We start from the raw sequence: 26,016 nt of genomic DNA, 5'->3' as shown, positions 1-26,016 counted from the left end.
CTCCCGCTCCCGCTCCCGATCCCGCCCCGCCGCTCTCTCCCTCCCTCGCTCCCTCCCTGGGTCCCTCCCGCTCCCGCTCCCGATCCCGCCCCGCCGCTCTCTCCCTCCCTCGCTCCATCCCTCGGTCCCTCCCGCTCCCGATCCCGCCCCGCCGCTCTCTCCCTCCCTCGCTCCATCCCTCCCCGCTCCCGCTCCCGATCCCGCCCCGCCGCTCTCCCCTCCCGCTGTTGGCGTTGGCGGGGCCGCGCTCGCTGCTGGCTGCTCGTGCCCGCGCGGGCGCGCTCCCGGCCCGGCCATGGCGGAGCTGAGCGCGGAGCGGCTGCGGGCGCTGCCCGGCTCCTGGAGTTACGGCATCAGCCAGGGCGGCCGCGTCTTCTTCATCAAGTGAGCGGGGCCGGGAGGGGAGCGGGCGGGCCGGGAGGGGCGAGCGGGCACGGCCACGGGAGGGGAGGGGGCGAGGGGGGCGGCAGGGCTGCCCCGCCTGACCCGCTCCGTCTGTCCGTCTGTCCGTCTGTCCGTCTGTCCGTCCGTCCCCGCAGCGAGGAGGCGAAGAGCACGACCTGGCTGCACCCGCTCACCGGCGAGGCCGTGATCACCGGGCACCGCCGCAGCGCAGGTAGGACCCTGCCCGGATCCCTCGATCCTACCTGGAACCCCCATCCCTGCCCGGATCCCCCATCCCTGCCCGGATCCCCCGACCCTGTCTGGAGCCCCCATCCCTGCCCGGATCCCCCAATCCTGCCCGGAGCCCCCGATCCTGCCCGGATTCCCCAATCCTGCCTGGAACACCCGTCCCTGCCGGGATCCCCCATCCCTGCCCGGATCCCCCATCCCTGCCCGGATCCCCCGACCCTGTCTGGAGCCCCCATCCCTGCCCGGAGCCCCCCATCCCTGCCTGGAACCTCCATCCCTGCCCAGATCCCCTATGCCTGTCGGATCCCCCATCCCTGCCCGCATCCCCGGCCGTGCCGTGCCGTGCCCGCATCCCCGGGTCCCCCCGGCTCCCCCGGGACAGTCGCTGCAGCCCCTGCGTGTCCAGCCTTTCTGCGAGCGCCTGCTCTGTGCCCCCGAGCTGTGCCTGTCGGTGTGTCTGTCCGTGCAGTGTGTCTGTCTGTCCGTGCAGTGTGTGTGCAGTGTGTCTGTCTGTGCAGTGTGTGTGCAGTGTGTGTGCACTGTGTCTGTCTGTGCAGTGTGTCTGTCTGTGCAGTGTGTCTGTGCAGTGTCTGTGCAGTGTGTGCACAGTGTGTCTGTCTGTCCGTGCACTGTGTCTGTCCGTGCAGTGTGTCTGTCTGTGCAGTGTGTCTGTCTGTCCGTGCAGTGTCTGTGCAGTGTGTCTGTCTGTGCAGTGTGTCTGTGCAGTGTCTGTGCAGTGTGTGTGCAGTGTGTCTGTCCGTGCAGTGTGTCTGTCCGTGCAGTGTGTCTGTCTGTCCGTGCACTGTGTCTGTCCGTGCAGTGTGTCTGTCTGTGCAGTGTGTCTGTCTGTCCGTGCAGTGTCTGTGCAGTGTGTCTGTCTGTGCAGTGTGTCTGTGCAGTGTCTGTGCAGTGTGTGTGCAGTGTGTCTGTCCGTGCAGTGTGTCTGTCCGTGCAGTGTGTCTGTCTGTCCGTGCACTGTGTCTGTCCGTGCAGTGTGTCTGTCTGTGCAGTGTGTCTGTCTGTCCGTGCAGTGTCTGTGCAGTGTGTCTGTCTGTGCAGTGTGTCTGTGCAGTGTCTGTGCAGTGTGTGTGCAGTGTGTCTGTCCGTGCAGTGTGTCTGTCCGTGCAGTGTGTCTGTCTGTCCGTGCACTGTGTCTGTCCGTGCAGTGTGTCTGTCCGTGCAGTGTGTCTGTCCGTGCAGTGTGTCTGTGCAGTGTGTGTGCAGTGTGTGTGCAGTCTGTCTGTCCGTGCAGTGTGTCTGTCTGTCCGTGCAGTGTGTCTGTCCGTGCAGTGTGTCTGTCCGTGCACTGTGTCTGTCTGTGCAGTGTGTCTGTCTGTCCGTGCAGTGTGTCTGTCCGTGCAGTGTGTCTGTGCAGTGTGTGTGCAGTGTGTGTGCAGTGTGTCTGTCTGTCCGTGCACTGTGTCTGTCCGTGCAGTGTGTCTGTGTGTCCGTGCTCTCCCTCGCCCCGTGTCACCCTGCCGGGCTGTTTCCATTCCAGACCTGTCTCTCTCTCCGTGCCCGCCGCGGTTATCCCCCTGCACAGCATCCTCCCTGAGCAGCACTGCTCGTGCTGTTCCCAGCAGCGTTTCTGTCTGTAACACCACAGGTGTGCTGGAAATGTAAAGCCCATTTCACTAGTCACCTAGAAACCCTCTTCCTCCCTGCTCTCCCACCTGGGCTGGCAGCCTGTGTGTTTCCAAGTGACTGGGAGAGGTGGAATAGGTGGGAGGGAAAGGGACTGGGAACATGAGGAATAACTTGGAGGGTGGGATCGAGCCCCTGCTTCTGCTGTTTGTTCCGCTGTGGAGAAGCAGCAGCAGGAGGTGCTGGAGGAGGGTTTGCAGCAGGCTGGAGCCCCAGAACTCCTGTGCTGGAATTGCACACGGGCTGCATGTGCCGCTGGGAGGTGGTGCAGTGTAGCAAGACGTGCAGTTGTTTTCCTGTGTGCTAGCACTCGGATAATCACGGGGAAATGATCTGCAAGTGAATCGGCCCGTAGCAGATTATTTGCGTTTTGTGTTTGGTTAATACATGTGCATTAAGGAATCAGAAGCAGCCTTTGAGAAAACTGTGGGCAGCCTTTCTTTTATTTGTTTTGTTTTGTTTTTTTCTGTTTTGGTTTTTTTTTTGAGTTGGGAATAGTTTAAAAACCACAGGTTTCTGGCTGATCGAACCCTGCAGGTTGATTTGGAGGTTCTGTTGTTTGTAAGAAGTCATTTAATGCTGGGAAATAGAGCTGCTGATTGCTATCAGGCTCCTCTTGCTGCTGCTCTCAGTGCTCAGATGGAGAAAGTGGCCTTCATCTACAGCAGTATGCAAGGGGGCAGATGTGTGTGAAGTGCTTTTCTTGTTCTACACTGCCATTAGCTGAGTATTAATTCTTTTTTTAAACTCTTCCCACTGTCTGTGTTGACTGATGATGATTTCCCAGCAGTTTCCCGAGTGTCTCATTTGTTTCTGCTGTTAAGTGCCTCCTAAAGGAAATGCAGTTGGCTTTTGAGTATCTGGAGTATTGTGTGTAGCAGAGCAGAGTTATCGTCAAGTAAATTAAACTTGTTTCTGGACAAAAGGCTGAGGCATGACCTTGGTTACATTGACCATAATTTATCATTCAGATACTGAAGTGTCTAAACCCAAATCTTTTCCTGTCGTTTTCCTCATTCATGTGTATGTTACATGATATGTTAGTGAATTTCTCCATACTTAGATACAAACAAACAGAATTACTCCGGGGTTTCTCTCTTCTTTTGCTCTGACCACTGTTTTGGAACCTAGCCAAAATATGTTCAAATACTTTCTTCTCTTAAACAGTTTTTGAGTGAATGGCACTTCTTCTGCAGGTGTATATTATTGTAAAGCTCTCTGTTGAATAATTCTGTGAGGCATGTTCTAGACAGTGAGGGAAGCTTTGTCCTCCATTATGAACTAAAGTGCTTTTTATTCTTTGAGCTATTCAGCACTGAAAGGGTATTTTTGCAAAGTTCTGGTAGGAGCCATAAATACTTCTGGTGGAGACACTTCCTGTTTGCTGTACTTTGCCCTGTGCCATTATCAAAAGACACCTTGATTCTTGTTCTGCAGAAGATGGGGGTGAATAAAAAAAGCAGCCAGAGCAAATAAGTAATGAGGGGGATAAAAGCCACCACATAACCCAGAATGATTTTTTTTTTTTCTTTAGGAATGCATTCTTGCTTTTATAATTCAATGAGAGAGTGCTGCATATCCATTGACACGGGTAGTGCTGCATGGAGGTGCCCAACATCTCCAGAGCTTCCATCACACCAGGAAACTTGCTTGAGAAATTCTGACCTTTAGTGGTATGGGGTTTTTATATCTGGACTCCTGACTCTTAAGAGTGATGAAAGGAAGAGATGTGCCCACACCCTCCACTAGATTTACATGGAAAAGGATTTTCATGTGGAACGCAGGAGAGTTGTAAACACTGCAGGAACACTTGTTGGTCCCAGCAGTGGTGGAATGATGCTGATGCTGGGTGGAGTGGTTGAAATTGCCTCTCCAGGAGCTTGTGACTTGCATGTAGCTCAGCTGGGTGGGTTTTTGTTCAGATCCCTGCTGCCAGGTAACCTGATGCTGCTGCTGGGCAGAGGAAGGAACATTAAACAAGGGCACACTTAAACCATCCTTATTATTTGAGGAGAAACCCCAATGAGATGTGGGCATGTAGCTTCTCTTGGCTCTCAGGATTCACACTCAGCCTGGTGAGTCAGCCTTGTTTGTGGGACTAGAGGTGGAACCAGAGCCAGTCCTGCCTGCCTTGGTGCTGGGAGCACCCCAGTATGGCCAGCATCATCTCCAAAGCTAATTGGAATGTTTTGCTGCTTCTTTTCCAGACTTACCCACGGGTTGGGAGGAAGCATATACTTTTGAAGGTGCAAGATATTATGTCAAGTAAGTGAATGTTTGTCACAAAACTATAATTTGCAATTAGTTTGTCTCAGTGTCGCTGTAATTTTGAACATGTTCCAAACTGGACTTGACTGTTGTGCTGTAAATCCAAAAGGAGCATTTCCATTTGTCATAGGGTGTGTAATCCTCTGTTTACTGAATTCACAGCTAAATAAATTCCTTGACTTTTTGTGTTAATTTAAGCTGTTTGAGGATGCAGATTCAAATGCAGTTTCTGCTGTGAATGTAACCATCTAGCAACAAATGTCCTTGCAAGCCAAGAATACCTTAAATTTGTCTGTCTACTTGACATTTTTGTGTGTGCTCTCTTGTGCCATAAATGCTTTCACTAAGTCAAGGTCTTACTTCATCACTGGGAGAAGAGTCTTGGTTTCAGCTCTGTTCTCTAATTATATTGTTTAAAGCCACACTGAAGGTTTAATTTGGCCATTTTCTTTGCAGCCCTTCTGCTTCTAGCATTGATTTCCTTCTTTTTTTTTTTTTTTTTTTTTTTTTGGTATAGTTTTATTATGTTTTGAGGAGCACATTCACTGTGGTAGCCTTGCTGGTGTATTGTCTTTTTGGATAAGACACATGAAAATCAGGCTCTTGTGTAGAAGAAGGGTGTATTGGTTGGATCTCTACAAACTTCTTACAAGCTTTTCCTCTCCAGATAGGCAGACCATCCTTATCTGGAAAATTTTTCAGTGGCACCTGTGTATATTTGGTTAATATGCTTCTTTTCCTTCTCTTTAACAATTCACAGGTTTTTCTGAATTCATTCAGGAGTTTTTGCTCATTGCACTGTGTGTTTGGGTTGATGTCTTTAAATTAAAAATGTCATTAGTGGGATGACTTTTATGAGTGGAGGTTACAGATAGGGTTTATGGGCTGCAGGCAGGTTTTTTCTATGTTGTAGTGTTGAGCTCAGGGCTTCTGCAGACAGTGTGAGGTGGATGTTACATGTCTGTTTTGTGGTTTATTTTAAATGAGTGTATTTGATTTGGTCCTAAACAAAGTTGAAAAACATATACTGTAGCATGCTCCAAAAAATCTGACCAGAATAGGTGCTGTGCTGTCTGGGAGGGCATAATATGTGTAAGCAACATGTTAGTTTTTCTGTTCTATTCTGCCTTCTTGCAATTTACATTGCAGCAGAGCTGTGTAAAACTGACAAGAAATACACCAGGATCCATTAAGAATTTCACCTCTGGAGTTGTGTTCAGATTGTTAAATGAAGACAAGTGAGAATTAAAGAAAGCTGTGTTTGCACATTGTGTATACAAAAAAAAATCTTCTGGAGTTTGAGATGGAGCCTTTTCTTGTGGAATAAGCCTGTGAGCAGTGTGCTGGCCAGCTGTAGCAACTGGAAAATAGCAACTTGGGCTTTCCTGGAATAAACAAGTGTGTGAGCAGCTGTTGTAGAGAGACTGATGCTCTTCTGGACACTCTTGGTGAGGTGGTTTGTGTGCCCTGGTCCTCCCAAGGTCTTGTGCTCAAGGTGTTACCCTCGCTGTGAGGATGTGCCTGGAGCTGTTCTGCTGACAGGCAGCACAAAATTTTGTGCTGTTTGTGTTTTGGAGCTGTGCTGCCTTTGGAAGGATGTTGCACAAACCCCTGTGTGATCTGGTAGATGTGGGAGGGCAGCACGGTCTGACCAGTCTGGCATCCTGAGTTAATACTGGTTTGTTGTGCAGTGTCTGGGGCTGAATTTGAATTCCTGCCCAGGGGGAGCTTCTCCTTTAAAGCTGTCTCATTCAGCCCTGCTGCTGCTGGAGGATGTGAGAGCTGACTTGGACAGGGTGACAGTGTTATAATCACTGATCCTGGGCACTGTAACCCCAGCTGATGTGTTAATTATAATAATTCTGGTTGTCTGAATTTTAACTGCTCTGGGGATTCTGCATGGGGGCAGACGGCACGGGCTGCTGATCCCCACATGTGGATTTTTAACCATAACCTGCTGGTTTGTGTGGACTGATCTGCTGAATATTAGTGTTTGTTGTGTCAATTGCAGCATTAGAGCTGTGTTCAAACTGAAAATATGGCAAGTTTGTTTGTGGTTGGGCCTGAGAGAACCATAGTGTTTCATGTGAGTTACCAAGTCACAAGGAAATTAATGTTAATGTCATGCTCCTGGTGCTTCAGCACTGAAACCTGTCTGTGGGATTCCTGCAGTGTGTCCAGTCAGAGTTAGACAAGGACAGTCAAGTCTCCTGATCACATAAATAATTTGACCTAACTTCTGAGGCACAGCTTCAAATATGTGGGTTGGCTAGAAATGTTTAACAACCTTCCTTTATGGTAAGATCTTATGCTAGACTGTGTTTGAAAATAAAAACCTTTTGAAAATTATTCTTCTGGTTCTTTAATAATAGGTCTTCAGTGTTCCAAGTGGGTGTGTTGCTGAATCTATTACTGTGCTTTTTTTGGCTTTGATGTAGTAAACACTGTATAATCAAATTGGGATAATGTCGAGGAGATAATCAGCTGAATCTTAGCATTCCTTGGACTGGCATTTCAAACAAATGACTCAGTATGCAGACTGCTTGAAATGTGATTATTTTTAAAGGACACTGTATTTTTCTTGGGATGTGTGCACTCGGTTTCAGAATAAGTAAATACCAAATGGTGACTATTTTACACTTTTTTTTCCTCTCCCATGGCACTGAATTTGTTCTAGTTTTGAGGTGGAAAGATGCACTAAAAGAGGCTCAGATGAGGAGTTGTTCCCTTTGCACACTGTGGTTTTCCTTTGGTGCAGGGTTGTCTGAGTAAGCTGATGCTAGCCAGGACTTTACACGTTATTTGTGGTGGGGTTTTTTGAGTAGTGGAGTATTTGCTAATGGCAGAATCATTTCCCCACACTCTCCTCACCTCTGGTAAACACGAATGACAAAAGGTGTCATTTGCTGTTTGGAGTTAAAAATGTGCAATGCCTGGTACCTTGGGTTGTTCTGGGAGAGGGATCTCATTGTTTAGGGGTTTTGTCTCTCTCAGAGTGAGAAAATCTGGGTTGGTTTGCTTTGCATTAGACCTGTGCACAGACAGCCCTTCCCTGGCACTTGGTGGGAGCTCTAGCTGCAAACTTTGAAGTAATGCTTGGTTTGGTTTTATACAGCTAAACTTTTAATCAGAATGTGGGGCCCTTGACTGTACAACTGATACATTCAATTATAACATTTGTTATTTTCAGTTAAGTATTGAAACTTCTGTATTATCATTCTGAATTAATTATTCTGAATTATTCTGTATTATGAAATATAACTCCTGAGGCTTGGAAATTGGTGCAGCCAACTTGATATTTTTCTTTTGTCCTGCTTAGGGTCCTTCACTGGACTGGGTACTTATGCTGAGTGTATTGTTGACTCATGAGCTCTGGAAAGTTCAGAGCTTTATCCCCAAAACACATCTGAACTGGATGGTGGGGAGCCAAGTTATTTATTTATAAGTGCCTAAGGAGAAGGACCCCATGGGACAATCCCATTATGATACTCCTCACTAGAGAAAATATACTCAGAGCCTCAGACTGCTCACCTAGCAAGGTCATTGAGGATTTCCTGCTTGATGTTTTTAGTATTTTGTGATGACTTCATAAATACCACATAAATTACATAAATATGTATGCATTTATGCATGTGCTTAACAAGCCCTTATCCTTGCTTAGACTGACCCAAAGATCTAAAACTCAGCCATTTGCTTACTTTTCTTGCATTTTGGTTCTCATTGCACTGGTTCTGAATATATGTTCAATTTTTTGTATTTTTTTTTTTTTCTTTTCAAGCAATGGTTATGTTATTTAAATTACTAATTTACAAAAAAAAGGTTGTTCTGGAAATTAATCCAGAGATGCTATTTGTGGAATTTTTCATCAGTCTACGTAGGCTGGCTCCCACAGAAGTACTATTAAGTATTTGGATGTTAGTTTGGTTTCCCTTAACTTTGCTGTAGGACTGACACTTTTTGGGCAGCACAAAAGCTGACTGCAAAAGTTCTTGAAAGCTGACAGAATTCAGAGGGTTGAAGTTTGATTTTTAGGGTTTTCTCTTGAAGTTTCCCTTTTTCTGCATTCATTGTTGCTGGCTGAATCAAAGCCTGGCCAAAGCTGAGGTGAGCTCAAATAGAAGTTTTGTTTGATTTTAGAGACTCTTGTCAGTGCAGCTCTGTTTATTGCAGACATGGAGCTTGGAAATTGGGAAGGCAAGAAGAGTTTATGAAGTGATTAAAAGGGATAAGATCTCCTTCAGCTCTGAGTTTCTGTTGTTTACCAAAATAAACCTGTGCTCATTGAGAATTCAGCCTTGGTTTGAGCCTTTGTCTTTTATGTGCATTCTAAAGATCCTTTCCCATTCAGCTGAGACTTCTCCAGAAAATCAAAGAACAACCAGTTGTGTTTGCAGAAAAAGCCCTTTCTTGAAAGGAAAAATGGAATTTGAGAAAAATACAAATAGATCAAACAGGTTTTGTCCAAGACCAAGAATTGCAGTGTTCCTCCCTAGTTCTTTTCTTGTTACCTCTAACCTTTATTTTACTAAAATGAAGAATAAACCTAATTCTTTTTCTTACCTGTAGATCAAATAATGGTGCATGGGTGAGCTGGAACTTGGCCACAAGCTCTGCTGTGCCTTTTGTGGAGAGCAGAGCTGTGGAGATGAGGAGAACTTTTCTGGGAATTGCCTGCACATTTATTATCTGTTTCACAACATTTGCTTCTCTCTCCCACTGCAGTGTTTCAAAGAACCAAAAATACTCAGAGCAGGAGCTGGGTGTGGAGGTGGAAGGACTCTGGGCTGAGGAAGAAATGGGTGTGGGGCAGAGGAGAGGTGGGGCTGCTTCCAAAAAGTGATTTTGGCTGGATGTGCAGGAGGAGGTTTGGAGGGGGGAGCAGGAGGGAAGGAGTGGAGAGAAAACCAGGCAGAAAGGAGCAGTGCCCAGGAGGAAAAGGAGTGAGCTGGTTTCCTCCCAGCACATTTAATGGGATTTCTCCCAGAGGGAAGAGCTCACCCTGTAAAACAGGGGCATTATCCCTGGCTCAGGGTGTTCCAGAGTCAGGGGGAATACCAAATGTGGAATACCAAATGTGGATGTCAGAGTTGCTGTGCTCCTGAGGGCTCTTTCTGCCTGTGACGTCTGTGGTTGGTATTTGGAGCTGTCTCTTTCCTCAAGTGTGTTTCTAAATTGGGCAATACCTTGAATGCTTCAGTTTCACTGAAAAAGACTTGAAAGCATGAGGCAGCTTACTGATTTTTGGTTGTTTTTTTTTTTTTTTATCATTACCAAGTTTTTCAACACTTGCAGGGATTAATGAATAATTATTTTAAAATACAAAAATACCTATATATAAGTAGTTACATGAAATATTGAAGTCCATGAGAAAGGTATTGAAGACACTCAAACTTTTTGATATTTGTTAATAAGTTAGTAAATTGGTCTCTAGCTTTAGGTCTTTGTTTTTGAAGTGGAAAATCTTTTCCCTGGCTTTGGTCATCTTTGGTGATGAAGTACTAATAGTACAAAGTGGATGCAGTGAAGTGAAGTGAATTCTTGCATTTCTTTCATTTTTGGTATTCACCATGTGGGAAGGATGGGAAAAAGCAAAGGAAATGCTCATCAATCAAAACTTTCCTGTGCATGGTTGCTGCAATGTTTAATAAATACAATGGTACTTTTTTTTTTCCCCCCCAAACCTTCCCTTCTTTGCAAAAAAAGATAATTGATGTGCCTCCTTAAGAATGATTCAGGGGCACACAGCAGTATTTCATCTTGCTGTTGTGTCTGGGTGCTGCACAGGTTCTTTTCCTTTTCCCTGTCTTGTACCCATGTCCTGCAGCACCTGGAGCTGAGGGACATTTCCAAAAACTCCCCACCTGGCAGGCAGGTCCCTTGTGAAGCAGCAGAGGAGCTACTCCTTGTACAGCTGCAGAACTTGTACAGCTTCACAGTTTACCTGGTGCCTTTCATGTTCTGCTTTTGCTTTAAAGGAGCTGCACCCACTTTATTTTTTATTTATTTATTTTTTTTTTATCCCTGTGGTCTGCCAGAGTTGTGTTGTGCTGATCAGACCTGGTGTCTGTTGTGGTGTTACACCAAGCCTGTTTTTCCTGCACATGTTTATGTTCCCCCAGCTCTTATTCTAATGCACTCCATCTGATGAGAGCTGGGGTGCCCTGGGCTGGCAGTGCAGTTCATTCTCAGTTCTGTGTGAGAGGGGAGAGGCTCTGCTGGGGCTGCAGCAGGAATCCAGAGCCCTGACTGTGCTGTCAGTAAGTAAATACCTGAATTTCAACTCTCTGCCTTCTCTTTGGAATGGGGAGATGCCATGCCTCCCAGTTCTCCCATTGGGTTGGGAAGCTGTTCTCTGGCACTGAGGGGAAGAGCAGCCACCATCAGAATGGAAATTTGGGGATGGGGTCTTGCCAGCAGAGGCACCCCAGTAAAACTGCTCCCAGTGCTGGCTGGGACTGGGTAAATGGTTGTTGTGGAGTTGAATTTCTGCTCCAGAGTATGAAACTTCAACTGAATGCTTGTTTGAAATCTATGGGATGGGAAGAAAAAAGGCTTTTAAGACAGTATTTTCAGTGTCTGTGTGGCCTGTGATTATCTTGGAGCTTTATATAAACAATTAAAAAGACACCTGCATATTCAGGAGGCTCCACAAATGTATTCTTCATGGATTTCTCCACTGAGATTTAGTAAGAACAATTATTTGTATGGAGAGCTGTATTGCCAAGCAACCCAGCCTTTAAAATTGACTCCCTGCTTTTTCTTCTCCCAGAATCTATTACAAGTCATGTTTAATAGAAACAAGTGTTTTAAAAACAGATTTTGAGCTTTATTAACTGGAAATGTTTTGGTGTGAGACCAGGAGAGGTCCTGGTAGGAAAAGGTGTTTCAAAGCAAAAAATTTCAAATGCCATCTCTGCCATCTTTCCCTTCCAGTATTTCCTGGAAGCTTTTATCATCTTTGCTGCTCACTGAATAAGCAGGATACTGTGATTGCACAAATCTGCAAAAATACAGCTTTGGATTTTGTTCTGAGCTGTACTACTAGCAAAATTCTGTCACTTCAGATTTTTTTTTAATTCCCTATTTTTTTATTAAATCCTGCAGATTATGCAGCTCCTGACCAATGTCTGTAATGTTTATAATTTTTGAGGATCTGTTTTTGAGATGAGTAAAAACATGTGGTGTATAATCTTTGAAATTCTTCAATGAACTTGGTTTATAAAAAGGACAGAAATCTCTCTTTGAAATAAAATTTTGTGAGCAACAAGAATAAACACAATAATAAATAAAACCAAGAATAAACACATGGTGCTCTCAAATGCTTCCAGTGAAGAAGAAAATCTTTCAGTCTGATTTACTTGAATGCCTAAAAGGGTAACTTGGTTTCCTGATGGCTAAAACTGGAGTGGAGTGTTTTATTGTGGATTTTAGATGTTGTTCACACCATTTTATAGAGTTACTTTTGTACATTTTGATGTACAAGGAAAATCCTCTAGATAAATAGAAAACTCTTTTGTAAGGTTTGATGCCAAGGTTGAAAAAGAAAGTTACAAACATGTTTGCATGCAAAAACTACATGTTTGAGCAATCAGTGTTGTAAGATCAAGTGCTCATTTGAATGATGAATTTTAATCAGAGGAATGATGCAAGCTAAGCCTCACTAGATATTCATATCATCTGTTCTGATCTGGCATCTCTCTTGTGGCACAAACTCATCTCTCCTCTGCTGGATGTGGGGCTCAGTGCTTACCTGCTCTGACACACTGAAATATTTGCAGTTGTTAAAGCACACACAAATGTTACTAATTTATTTTTTTTATTTATTTAATGACATTTCAGCTTCTGCTGATTGATCAATCTTCTTTGTGGTATCAGCAGAGTTAAAATTGTTTCACTTTTGCATTGATATTTTTTAACTGGTTTAATTGAAGCCTGAGCTCTCCCTCCAGCAGAATTTGGAGGAGCAGGTGACTGAGGATGCCCTGGCTCAGACAGGTGGGACTGACCTTGTCCTGCAGTGCCCTGGGCAGGGAAGGTGGGAATTGTGCTAACCCTGCTGCAAAAGGTGCTTTAATTCCTCTGTACTGAGCCTTGGTTTCTTTATCTGCAGCTCCTGTCTGCCTGACAATCCAACAACTAAATGAAAGGGTTTTTTCCCTGTAAACTGAATTAAAAAATTTCCCAGGTTTAAAGTTTCTCTGTAGTGAGTGCCACAAAGAGGAGGGCTTAAGGAAAGTTTTTTGTTCTTAAGAGCAGATAAACTGACAACAAAACCATTAAATCTGCCTACTTTTCTAGCTGAAGATATTGCATAGCAAAGAGCATAAAAGGTGACATTTTAGAATTATTTAGATGAGTGATGCCTAGTAGTATGGCAAAGTGGCTTCTATTTAAATGCAGATTTAATGAAAGGGCATTCTTCTGGTCTTCCTGTTACACTAGTGTTTCTATATTACATTTATATGTAGATAAACAGAACACAGAAATTGTTCTTTATGCCTCTTCTACCTACCCACCCCCAAATTTCTTACCTGGGACATTTGCATTTTGCTTCACTTTCAACACGGAATACAAATCTTAACTTTTTCCTGAAGGTTCTTTATTCTCAACCTTTTCCTGAAGGTTCTTTGTTCTTGCATCCTGAGCTGCACACTTTGCAGTGTGCTCCAGAATTGAGCTCACTCTGTGGTTTTGATCCATCTTCAGGTGAGAGTGCCAAACCTGTCTGACAAGAAATTCGGGATTTCTGCTCTGATTGCTCATTTTTGCTGCTCAGAACAACAGAAAGTGCTATCAAATGCAGCAATCCAAATGCCAGCTTTTTATCCTGATCATTAGAGTCCTTTGTTTGGATGTCTGCTGCCTCAAAACATTCCTGAGTTCAGATGTGCAGGTTCCTTGAAAATCTTGCAGCTTGCTGGGAAAGAGCCAGGGGTGAGACATCAGTAGGAAAGGTTCTGGTGATGGAAGTGCTGATGTCCTGTCAGGCTCTGGGGGGTTTGCTGGGTGTCACAGCCCTTGGTGATTTCAGAGCACCAGGCTGAGGAATTATCACCATCCTGGTTTTAAATGGCAGGGGGAGGAAATCTTCTGCTCAGTAATGAACTTGTTTTTTTCTTTCTGACTTGTAGAGATGCTGTTTTTAAGTCATTAGTGCAGGCAGAGACTTCTCAAACTTTTAATGAGGATTGGAGTACCAACCTTTCTGTCAAGTATTGCAATCATTAACTTAGGCAAGAGCTCTCACTTTTATTGTTTTCCTTGAAAAACTGCCTTGTGCAATTGGAAACAGGGTTTTAAAAGAAGTTCTGGTAACTTAAGGCTTTTATTTGTTTTTTCAAGGAGGTGGAGAAATGAATCTGGCACTGGTTCAGAGCCTGTGTGTCTCACACACTTTCACCAGGCCTGCCATAGAGGAGATTATGTTGCTGTAAAGAACAAACAAATTTTTTTTTTGCTTGTTTGAAGATGGGTTAAGCACATCTAAGAAAAACTGGAGTAGAATTTGTGGCAAATTGGCTCTTGTGTTCCTGCCTAATTTCTTTGCAGCAGTAGGGACCTAAATTGTAATGAGTGGAGGTGAATAGGTTTTGGATTTGATTTAGCAGCTGGGTTCACCAAGTGTCTCCATTAGGGGTGTAGGGGGAATGGTCAGAAGGATTTTATGGTTTGGGGTTTTTTCTGTCTGAATTTGACATTTGTCAACCACAACAAAAAAATCAAACACAGTTGCAGACAAAGCTGCAGTTGGCAGCTGTTAATTTGTTTTGATCAGAGGCAAACATTTCAAGTCTTCTGATCAGTTTATTTTCCTTGAGATGAAGTAATTTGGGTTTTTAGTAGTCTGAAAGCCTCTCTGCACCACTGGTTTGGGAAAAAAAAAAAAGGATTTATTTATGTAAGAAAAACAACTGTCTCCAAGTCTTTGTCTCTTCAGTTCTTTTCTTCTGCTGTTTGACCTTCTCCTTCTCTTTCTTTTAATTTTATTTCTGTGTACGTGCCCTTATTGTTCCCCCTGCTATTTTCACTGTTCCTCTGCTTGCTTGTAGCCCTGGTAGCTGAAGCAGTGTTAGACATGATCTTCCCCAGTTGGACTGCATGCCAGATTTTCCTAAGGGGAATGTAAATACTGCCAGGTCAGGGCACTGTCAGATGCCTGCAGCCTGAAATGAACCCTGCAGGATTTTCTGCTGTTCAGCCAGAATTAAAACCTGCTCAGGATACACTGCTAGATGTTGAAAAGTCAAGACTGTGAATTATATATTAAGCTTTACATTTTTTTTTTTTTGTTTTTTTTTTTTACTTTTATTAAGATGACTTTTTTTTCTCTAAAGTAAGAGAGTGCATTAGGGACTGCTCATAGAATGGTGGTAAATAACAGATGTGTTTAGAAACCTCTGTGTATGCTGATGGATTAGATGACTTGATTTATTTCTAAAAGTGAGGAAGAGTATGTGTGTGCATTCTCTCCTGCAACACATTCAATACAGTGACACTTAAACATTCAACTGTTGCTGTAAATAGCAGATAAAACCTTCAGCCCACCAATTTCTCTGTGTTTCCCCTCACCTCCTTCCCTCCTCCCTTTCTGGACAGGGGTAAACTCCCAGGGCAGAGGAAAAGCAAATTGCCTTGATGACTTTCTGCTGTGCTTCAAAGGCCCTGCTGCTCATTCTTTGGAGGGAGGATTGCTCCCTGTGATTGCCTCAGATCAGTGATGCTCTTTAATTTGCCATGGGATGGTTTGAATAGCTTGCATCTGTGTGCAGCCAGGGACCAGCACTTCTGGTTCTGCAGGGACTGGAGGCTGCCAGGGCTGCAGGGGTTTTGCTCTGCAGGGCTGCTGGCAGTGCAGGGACAATCTGCAGGTCACTGCTGCCTGTGAAACACTGGCTGCTGCTGGTTTGGGGGAGAACCATCCTATTGATGGAATTGTGAGAAAAAACCTCTGAATGTTAATAGAGATCCCAGGGGTTGAGTTTTGAGTTGTTCTTTGGCTTTTTCTGTTGGCCACACCATGGTCTCTGAGATGTCGTGGTAGTGACAACAGAAATTGTGTCACTGTGAAATGACAACAGAAAAATAAAACTTGTGGTCAGGGAATTTTTGCTTTCTTTTGTAAATCAAAGCTGTTTTAGTTTTGTGAGGAGATAAATAGTGTTGTGGTCATTAGATAAGGCTCTGATGCTTCACAATGTTTCTGTTTTGTTCCTGGTAATGTTTTGTGGTTTAGTCTGGGAGGCTTCATGATACTCAGATGAAGGAATATTTGGTTGTTGAATGCTACACTTTGATTTTCTCAGTGGATTAAAGTGGATATTGAAAATAACTGTTAGAGGTATTGATGAAAAACTACAGTTCTGAACAGAGAATAAAACAGAATTGAAAATGAAAAGCATTAGTAGCTGTCATGTAAGCAAAGTAATGTTAAGTTCAAATGAACACATTAAGAAATATTCTGAAGCAAAGATGAATGTATTATGGAGTGTAAAACTGTCTTTCAAGAATAGCACTGAAATGCATTCCTTGAACAGCTTTATTAACACTTAGTTTTGTGCCACTGGACAGCATTTTTTACTAGAAATAATTGACTTGGGAGATGAACATTTCATACCTTTTCTCTCTGAAAATGAAAAGCATGAGCACCTGTGCTGGAAGGCCATTGCTTAAAATACTCAAGTAGAACTCAGGCTGTGAAGGAGTAGGATCAGCTCATCTATCAGTTCTCTTCCTTCTTATAAATAAAATTGAAAAGCTATTTTTGGTACTTTATGAAAAAATGTGTGTGTGTGTTTTTTTGCTGTTGTTTATGTAAAGCTGTGCTGGTAATTCCCAGAGTCCATCTGAAAGTTCTGTGGATTTCACAGCAGGATTGCAGGAGGTCTGTGGGGCTTGTTTGTTTTTTGGTTGTTTTGCACAACACTTTGCATCAATGCTGCAGAATTCCTGGCAGTGAGGTGCTGCAAACCCCAGTAATGCCTCATTCACCTCTGGGCTGGCTCTGGTTTGGGATTTGAGCTGCCTGGGTGACTCCAGCATCTCCATTCAGCTCCTCCCTGCATCACTGATGCTGCTGCTCCAATTCTGTAACCCCAGCATTTGTTTGGGGACAGAGCCAATATTGTCAGCTGAGATTAGGAATGTAGGGTTTGTTTGGGTTGGTTTTAGGTTTTTTTTTTTTTCCAGTCAAGTAGAACACTGGTCTCTTTTAGAAGCTTTTATTGAAGTGTTTAATGATTCTTCCTGGTGGTGATTAAACACAGCATCCCTGTGCATCATTAAAACCAGGAAAAGTGCTGATATCTGTTTTTAATTTCAGCAGGGAAGGTGCTGTCCTTGGTGCAGCTCTGACACCTGCACTCCAGCAGTTTGTCTGCAGCTTGGGCTTTTCCTGCTCAGTGGAACAGATCTCAGATTTGGGCAGCAGGTTCTCATGCTGCAGCACTCCTGCTCCAGGTGACAGATTTTGTCACCTTCAATAATTGACCCTAAAGCAGAGGAATTCACTAGCATCCCTAAAATTATTGGCAAATGCTCTTTCTTCATATACAGTTTTTTAATAACTCTAAACCTAACTTTTTATTTTTCTTTTTAGATGGGGGAGTTAAGCTGAGCACAGATAATTGTTCCAAATCCCTCTCACACCATAGACTGTAAAATCTTGTGTCTGAGCAACCACTGCAATATCATCCTGGAGGAATTAAAGTTACAGGAAATTATGTTGCTGTGGAAAAAAATAATTTGCTTTATTCCCACAGGCACTAATTATCAGGGCTCTAAACTGAAACTTGTGCTTTTCTGCAGAGGATCCTTGTAAGGAAAACATAATCAAGAGCCACTGAAATCTCTGGTCTTATTTTTAGAGATAAATTGTGCTACTTCACTGGTTGCTTTCCAAGTTATGTATTGAAATGGTAAAACAAAAAATATTGCCTGACTAAATTCCACATAATGGTACATTCTTAGCACTCAGCATTCAAATAAAAGAGGTGGGAATGGAAAAAAATGCAATTTCATAATACATTTTCATAATTTAGCAACTTGGGTTTATTATGTTTTTAAGCACTTGATTTTTTATTTTTTTTTTAATTTGCATACAAAACCACTGCTCATGTTTGTTCACTTTTCAAAGCATCTCAGCTTTTCATGCTGTGCAGCCAGAGTTTTGTTCTGTACAAAATACCATGGAAATGTTAGTTCTGGAGCTGTCTGCTGACATTGCCCTGAGCTATTTCTGATTGTTGTTCTGGTGGTTCTTTGGACCACCAAGAATTATCTAAGACCATTGCTAGCCTGCAAGCTGAACTTGGATATTTAATACATTTATATATATATATATTTACCTGCTTGAGACACAGTAAAGAAGAGTATATAAACACTGTGTGTGGAGTGATCTGTGAAGCTGGGGTTGTGTTTTCAGGGATTTGCTGTACTCCTCTGGCAGTGCTCTGACTTTTGGTATGATTCAGCTGTGGTGTGGTACTGGCCAGGGTGATAATCTGGGGAAACCTGACCCATGTAAAGCTGAGGAGGTGCAGGTCCCAAAAAAAGAGAATGGTGCAGAGCAAGGGCTGATGTGTAACTGTAGAGATGTAAATACTCTGTGATTTATAGAGGTAAATAGGAAGGGGCAGCATCCCTCTGAATGGACACATTTCCTCAAAATAAAACCTTTAATGGAGCAAAGAAGATACCTACAAGAGAGATTATTTCTTCAGACACTCAGGATGGGATTGATGTGCAGTCCTGGCAGTGAGGAGAGAGTGATGAGCACCCTACATGAAATTAGGGCAGGAATTCACAGACAGGAGCTGCTTCCTTTGAGCAGTGTTTTCATGATATGACCTGTCTTGGCAGCAGATGAACTGAGGAGTGTGAATTCATCAAAAGTTTGTGTGTCTCTGGAACCTGTTTTGAGGCAGCTGAAGTGGTTGATGTTAAATATTTTACATAGCTCAGCTCTCCCTTTTAAAGGATTTTTTTTTAATCTAACCAAAATTAACCATCTGCTTGTCGGAGATCGTTTTGCCACTAAAACAGATTAAAGGTTTTCTTTGTGGTGCAAGATTAATAGGTGGAAGAATATGAACTTAGAGGGCAATTAAAATATTTTCTTGGTTACTCTGTGTAGGTAGTCAGCATTAAAAGAAAATACTATGAGATGTGTAATGGCATTCTCTAGAGAATTTATTTTGGTAAATGGTGTTTCCTCTTTATATACTTGCTCATTGTGACTACTTGATTGATTTTTTTTTTTTTTTTCATTTGCCTAGAGAGAGAGACTTTTCACAATTAAAATAATAACAAAAAAAAAGCACATCTGTGTAGTGTTAATACTGTTTTCAAGGCTTTTCTCTTTTTAGCTGACAGGTAGTGTTGATTCTTTAGGTGCTGACTTGGACAGTGAAATCCCCCTCTTTGCAGATTTTACCACTGGTTTCTTTAAAAAATAAATTTAAAAAATATAACAATCTGTTTCTTATTTAAGATGACTAGGAAGAAAACTGCCCTCTCACTCTAAATGTGTCAAGGTGAATTCACACAGTACAGAGGAGTAGGAACTCCATGTTCTTTCAGACTTTGAAAGATTTGCAAATATATCCCAACTGTTGTGAATTGTGGTACAGATTTTTGTGAAATGGGCACTAAAACTAAAATTTAACTTTGAGTTAAATAACAGCTTGCCTTTGTATTTTTTTTTTTTTTTTTTTTTGGTTCCCTGATGTGATTTGAGCCTCTACAAAGGCAATCTGCAGATAATAGATGCTCTTCTGTCACTTCAGCTTATGGAGCCACCAGCTCCTAAATTTTAGTAATGACTTTGCAAAGTTGGAAAAGTTGGTTGAGTTTTTTTTTTCCTTCTTTATGTCTCCTTTTGAGCCAGTATCTTAATTGAATCTTTTATTTCCACTTTGCTGAAATAAACTTGGAGCAAATGTTGCTTCTTGAATGGATATTCTTGTGCTTTGAGTGAGAACACTCTGAATGCATTTAAAACAACTTTCCATGCAGCTATATCAATTTGTTGCCTTATTGGTATTTCTAGTGCTTAGAGAGTCCCAAGCTGTTCAGGAGAGTGAGGGTTTTAATAATTTAATTTGGAAAGTAAAAAGGAGATGATTCTTTTAGATTCTTAGGTGTGCTTTCTTTTGTCACAATGCCACTGCTTTTCACTGACCTTTTCATGCAGGGATTTCTGGCTCTTTTTAGCAAGATTCCCTTTTCCTGTTTGAAAGGCAGCACTGCTGGCTCAAATTCACTTGATATCTTCATGATGCTAAGCTTATGAATTGACAGAATTGCATGTCCTCAGGGTAGGAAAAAAAATGCAATCTATTGATATTTGGATTCTATTTGATCACTTTCATTTAGCAGAAGAAGGGGAAGCTGTGGCCTTGATCCACAGTGCAGAGAAAACAGACTGAGCTGGAAAAGTCATGTTGCTGTAAAGGCCTGACATCTGAAATAATATTGTTCCAGTTCAGCATGTCTAGAAATGCAAGCATAGTTTTATGCTGAAGTAGTACTGGTTTGGCAGGAAAATGGTGTGATGGAGCTGGAGACACAGAGTTTGATAATACCTGGAACACCTGGCTGATGGGGAGAGAGCAGGGATGCAGAGCAGCAATGCTGGAAAGGCAGGATGTGCTGTGTATTCCAACTAAGAGAAGTCCCAGGCTTCACAGATGGAGAGCTGGCCCTTGTGGCTGATGTCCCAAAGGTCTGAAAGGAGCTCCTGTCATTCATAAAGTGGCTGAGAACTCGTGGGAAGTGTGATGGGATGGTGTGGGCTGGGGGCTGCAGCCTTGGCATCCTGTGGTCACTGCTTTTATTTGGTGTGTAATCCCAAAGCAAGGCATCCCTGGCATCCCTGACATCCCTGTGTCCTGGGGATTGCAGCCATGGGATCCTGTGGTCACTCCTTTTATTTGGTATATAATCCCAAAACCAGGCATCCCTGTGTCCTGGAGAGCTGCAGCCATGGGATCCTGTGGTCACTCATTTCATTTGGTGTGTAAATCCAAAACAAGGCATCCCTGACATCCCTGTGTCCTGGAGAGCTGCAGCCATGGGATCCTGTGGTCACTCAGTTGGTGTCCCACTTGTGAATGCTGTAATTCCAAATCAAGGCATCCCTGACATCCCTGTGTCCTGGGGATTGCAGCCATAGGACCCTGTGGTCACTCACTTGGGATATAATCCCAAAACCAGGCATCCCTGTGTCCTGGAGAGCTGCAGCCATGGGATCCTGTGGTCACTCCTTTTATTTGGTATATAATCCCAAAACCAGGCATCCCTGTGTCCTGGGGATTGCAGCCATGGGATCCTGTGGTCACTCCTTGTATTTGGTATATAATCCCAAAACCAGGCATCCCTGTGTCCTGGGGATTGCAGCCATGGGATCCTGTGGTCACTCCTTTTATTTGGTATATAATCCCAAAACCAGGCATCCCTGTGTCCTGGGGATTGCAGCCATGGGATCCTGTGGTCACTCCTTGTATTTGGTATATAATCCCAAAACCAGGCATCCCTGTGTGCTGGGGGCTGTCCCAGCTGTGTGCTGCTGGTCCCAGCCCTGCTGCCTGGTCTGACCTGGTTCAGCAGCTCTGCAGAGCAGCTTTTCTCAGCAGTACATATTCACTGGGTAGGAGGAGGTGAGAGCAGTGCAGTTCCAGTTGTGCTGCAGGTCTCAGCAGTGCCTTGCAGGGTATCTCTGTCTTATCCCTGAGCTTTGATGGGGGCTGTGTGTGCACAAGGCTTGCCTGCATGGCAAGACTTCAGTGTTTGCTCACAGCAATGTTTTGGCTTTCACTTGTTTTGAAAACAACCTTTGTAAACATGAAACTCTCACTGATCTTCCTACTGAAGCTTGGCTGTGCACAGGGATTTAATGAGAGCAGCACAAAAGTTGTGAAATCATGAGGTAGTGGCTGGGTATTGATTCAGACTTGTAATTGACTTCTTGCACAAAGGGGTTTGGGTGACTGAGTTGGAACCTGGCAAAGAGATTTTAAAGCTGAATTGTTTTTCAGATTATAAATGGATTTGAAGCATTGAACTCTCAGAAATCCTGAGAGATCATTTTAGAGATAGTAGGAGATTAATTTAGCTGATACAAGCTTGGGGAGGGCAGAGTAAGATGCTTACAACAGCCTGAATGACAAAATATTTACTTAATTCAAAAGAAAATCTTCTCTTTTTTTTTTTTTTTGTCCTTTCTTCCCAAAGAGAAGGGAGTTTTATCTAAGCATATGGGCATTTGAAGAATGATTTCTTTCCAACTCTAGGTCAGTACTTGGATTATTAGGAAGTAACTACCTTTCCTATGTTATTCTCTCAATAAATAAATTCTTTGGAAAATGTGACAAGTTGGAGACAAATGCAGTAGAGGTTTAATCATAATTTATACAACATTTTTCTCTAAAGTTATGGATTTGGGGTTTTTTTCCCTTTTAACTAGTGAAACTATGAATTTATTTGAGTAATGAATCTGGAAGCTTTTTTTTCATATGGATCTCAACGTTCATCAACTCTAAGAAATGAATTTTTGTTTTCCTAGATAATAATGATGTCAGAATATAGAGCTGCATATTCATAAAATCTGAAAGCCCAATACTTACCTTAGTATTGCTAATAGTGAATCTCTGTAGAGTGCATGCAAACAGCTCCAGAAGGGTTTGGAGGACAAGGACCCTGTCAGAAGGTTCTGTGCAAGGTTTGCTGCTCTGGGCTCAGTATTACCTCATGTTTTCAAACAGAAATACAAATTGTGGGTTTGACATACATGATGGGTTTTGCTGTCACATTGCATTTGTGAGGATAGATTTGTAAACTCTCTCAAAGGATGGGAATCAGTTCCTAAATTTGCTGGATGTGCCACTGGAATATCTTGAAAATATGAAGAAAATGCTATAAAGAGAATTTATCTGGTGAAAGCTGCTTAGTGGACACCAGCTGGATTCCTGTTGTAGGATTTATGTGCTTTTAATGATTTCTCATTTGGGCTGGGAGGAGCAAGATTGGGAATAAATACAAAACAGCTCTGGAAACCTGGATTCTTGTGTAATCTAGTAAAGAAGAGAGAACTAAGTAATGAGAATATTGGAAACTAACACTTTTAGAATCAAGTTTGTTAATTTAAATTGTTCATCACCAGAAATTAGGTTGTGAAACTTCTACCAACACTGCCTGGATTAAATCCTACCAGGTGTTCACTGAAGCTTTTAAAGGCCTTTGGTGGCTTTTTTTGCTGTTGTTGTTGTTGTTTTTGTTTTTGTTTTTGTTTCTGTTTTTTTTTCATGGTTTTACATTTCTGAAGAGAGAAAAAGAAAATAACAAAACTGAAGAACAGTTGAGTGAGTTTCCAAATGCTGATAAAGATCTTGCCATGCTTTCCCAATTTTCAGGGTTATTAATTTGGACTGCTTTGTGACTACTCCTTTATCCAAAAAGAAGTCAGTTTAAATCCTGAGAAACAATAGAAGAATTGTTTGGCAGAAAAGTCAGTAACCAGTATCTTGGCACTGCCTTCAGCTTTTTGAGCCAGGTTGCTGACAGCAAAAGCACGAACAGAACTTTGAAAAAAAAAATCTAAAAAATCTCCAGTCTTCCAGAAGCAAGGCTAAATGGAAAATGGAGTCCACTCTAGAGAAACTACAACAGCTTTCTGTGTAGTTACTTTAGAATTCTTCTGCATACAATAATGACACTTGAAACTATTTTTATTTAAGAATAGTTTTTGTTTTCTGTGCAAGCTTTTGCCCCCTTGCACCTAATCTGATGTGATGGCATGTCCACATCAAAAGTTATTGGAGTGCAGCTTTCTAATTTTCATTCTCTACCAAAAAAAACTCTTGGGACCTAATTCTTGCAGAACTCTTTGTAATAGCTGAAGAAATTGGAATACAGGGAAAAATCCTGAGGAATTTGACATAACTGAGCAGTTGTGTCAGAGCTGCATTTGTCAAAGGCACTGTTTGATGGGTTTTGAGCAGGTTTGGAGCCTGGTGAATTGAGGCTGCTTTAAGTGCTGACAGGGTGAAATGTGTAATCAGGAGAGGGGATGGCAGTGGGTGCTGCTCTGCAGTTATCTGTTGTAGATGGTTTGGGATGGAGGGATTTTGGGGATCCCCCATGGCAGGGACACCTTGCAGTGCCCAGGCTGCTCAGAGCCCCGTCCTGCCTGTGCTGGGACATTCCCAGGGCTGCAGGGCAGCCTGTGCCAGAGCCCCACCACCTGCAGGGAGGAATTCCTCCCTGGCATCCCACCTAACCCCACCTCTGCCATTAAACCATCCCCTTGCCCTGTCCCTGCAGACCATTAATCCCTCTCCTTCTTTCTGTAGGATCCCTTTGAGTATGGGGGCACAGTTAGGTCAGACCTAAGCCTGAGGTCAGAGCTGCACTGAGTGCATGTGGGTCTGTGCCAAGCCCAGAGTTCATGGCTCTCCAAGGAGAAAGCTGTTCAGGGGTTTTTATTTGCTTGTGTTTTCATTTTACTTTTGGAGTACTTTGCCAGGATTGGTCCATCTTGGCTCAGGTTGGCTTGAAACTATCAAAGTTATCAGTGCTTTCCCATGGTCATGAAGTCTTCCCTCTCTCTCAATAATTTTTACAATTATTTACAAATTTTTTTTTACAATTTTTACCATTATTTACAAATTTACAATTTTGCAGCCATAGGGTGAGTCTCACCACACTGAAAATGTGCCAGTTTTAGGAGTGGTTTGCAGTGAGATGTGAGTGATGTGAACCTGTATCACTTTGCAGATAGCAGCTCCTCAGTTCCAGCTATTCAGGGAAAAGACTTTTATGCTGGCACAGGCTCCATCTGCCCTAAGAGGGTTTGTTAATGCTGAAATGTTTCTCACTAAATATCATGCTGCTGTATGGGGGAAAAAATCTGACATGTAGATTGGCTTATAGTTTTTATACAGTGTTTTTATGTGCATGCTTAAGTAATGCCAGCTCAGTATTTCCCTGCAGTTCTCTTGTGTTTCTATTTATACTTACAGTTGTCTCTGATTAACTAAAACAGAATGTAGGTGCTATTTCTAGCATAGAAGGCATATTGAAATAAAGATGTGAAGATATTCTTTGAAGTCTGCTTTTATGGCTGCCTCCAAAATCAGCAGAAACTTTAGAACCCAGCAGAATTGATAATGCTGTTTATTGAGATGAACTACTTGCCTGTCCACAGAAGTTTGAAAAATAGTGTTGGGTATAGCTGAAATGGAAGATGAGTCATGTTAAAAAGTAAGTGTACTGACAGGAATGAATCAGAGCTGTAGAATGAACTGCTCTGCTTCAGCAGTGTGTGCTGAGCTCTTCAATAACTAGAACTCTGAAATGAGTAAAACCTGCAGATTACACATGCAGGTACAAGTTTAAACTTTTAGGAACTTTAAAAAGTGACTTTGGGACTAGGGGGAGGCTTCTTGCCCTGTGTGTTTCCTCTTGGCTGCCAGGTGTGTGCAGATGTGTTTGCATGCATATGAAACAAACTTTGGTATTTAGTTTAGTTTCCTGCCAGTTTCAATATCAAAAATTCAGGCCCTCTCTTGGACTTCTGGATCACAGCTGGAGACTAAACTATTGAAGTTAAGATAAGAAAATTATTGCTAATCTGTGAGCAGGTAAAGAGTTGTTTTTCAATCAAGGAGGGAAGCAGCAAATATCAAATAATGGCACAAGGAGTGTTTACCTTGGCTACAAGTTCCTGGGGGAATTTGAATCTTTAGGTTGTCTTTGACTCATTACTGTAATTGATTAAAACTAAACAAAACAAAAACCCCACACAACAAAAGGAGTTGACTTCAGAAGTGATTCAGCAAGTCATTCATCACATTGATAAAATAAGGGGAAAGACCATTCATTGTTTGTAAGCACTGCTTTTTCTCCATGGATTATTGGATGTGTCTGCTGGTTTTAAAGGCAGAAAACATGTTCTGGTTTTGATCCACCTGTTACCACAGCATAATAGTAAATATAGGGGCCTCTGTGCCCAGAAATGGAGGGAGTAATTCTGACTGAATGCCCAGAGTTTTGTCAGTTTTGGCAAGATGACTTCAGGAGATGGTTGTGCTTTGAAAAATACTGTCAGGAACAGTTTTCAGTGCAGAAACCCTTCCAGGGAATTGACAGCTGCTGCTGCTGAGTGTGGCAGTGCTGTTTGACATGGCAGTGTCATTGTGTCAGCACTGGCTGGGGCTTTTGCCAGCTCCTGATGATGAGGAGATGGAATTTTAAACACTTTCAATCCCATGGATGATGATGATATAATGTTTCTCAGTTTGGTTCATGTTCTTGGTTTTTTTCCTTGTGGATAGACAGCAGATCTCAAATTTTAAAGTTTGCTCTTTCGTGCATTTTTTTTTTTTTTTTTTACTTTGATGTGTTTTTGTGCTTTTATCTGTGCTTGTCCATGAAGCATTCTATGCTAAATAATTTAAAATTAAATTAAAGGATAAT

The 26,016-nt window shown here is 42.8% G+C and overlaps 1 protein-coding gene across 1 annotated transcript in view; it reads left to right on the top strand.

The window, feature by feature from the left end:
- The first annotated feature begins 221 nt into the window (after positions 1-221).
- The window catches only part of PLEKHA5 (pleckstrin homology domain containing A5), a 142,363-nt gene continuing 116,568 nt past the window's right edge, over positions 222-26,016 (top strand). Inside the window, 3 exon segments of the mRNA XM_056511691.1 lie at positions 222-384; positions 540-616; positions 4,485-4,542. Of these exon segments, the coding sequence (XP_056367666.1) occupies positions 296-384; positions 540-616; positions 4,485-4,542 (224 nt within the window). The 5' untranslated portion in view covers positions 222-295.

Source organism: Oenanthe melanoleuca, chromosome 1A (genome assembly GCF_029582105.1).
Source record: "Oenanthe melanoleuca isolate GR-GAL-2019-014 chromosome 1A, OMel1.0, whole genome shotgun sequence".
In the NCBI taxonomy this organism is placed as follows: domain Eukaryota; kingdom Metazoa; phylum Chordata; class Aves; order Passeriformes; family Muscicapidae; genus Oenanthe; species Oenanthe melanoleuca.
Note: the sequence above shows the minus strand (reverse complement) of the source record. Positions and strands in the feature narration are given on the sequence as shown.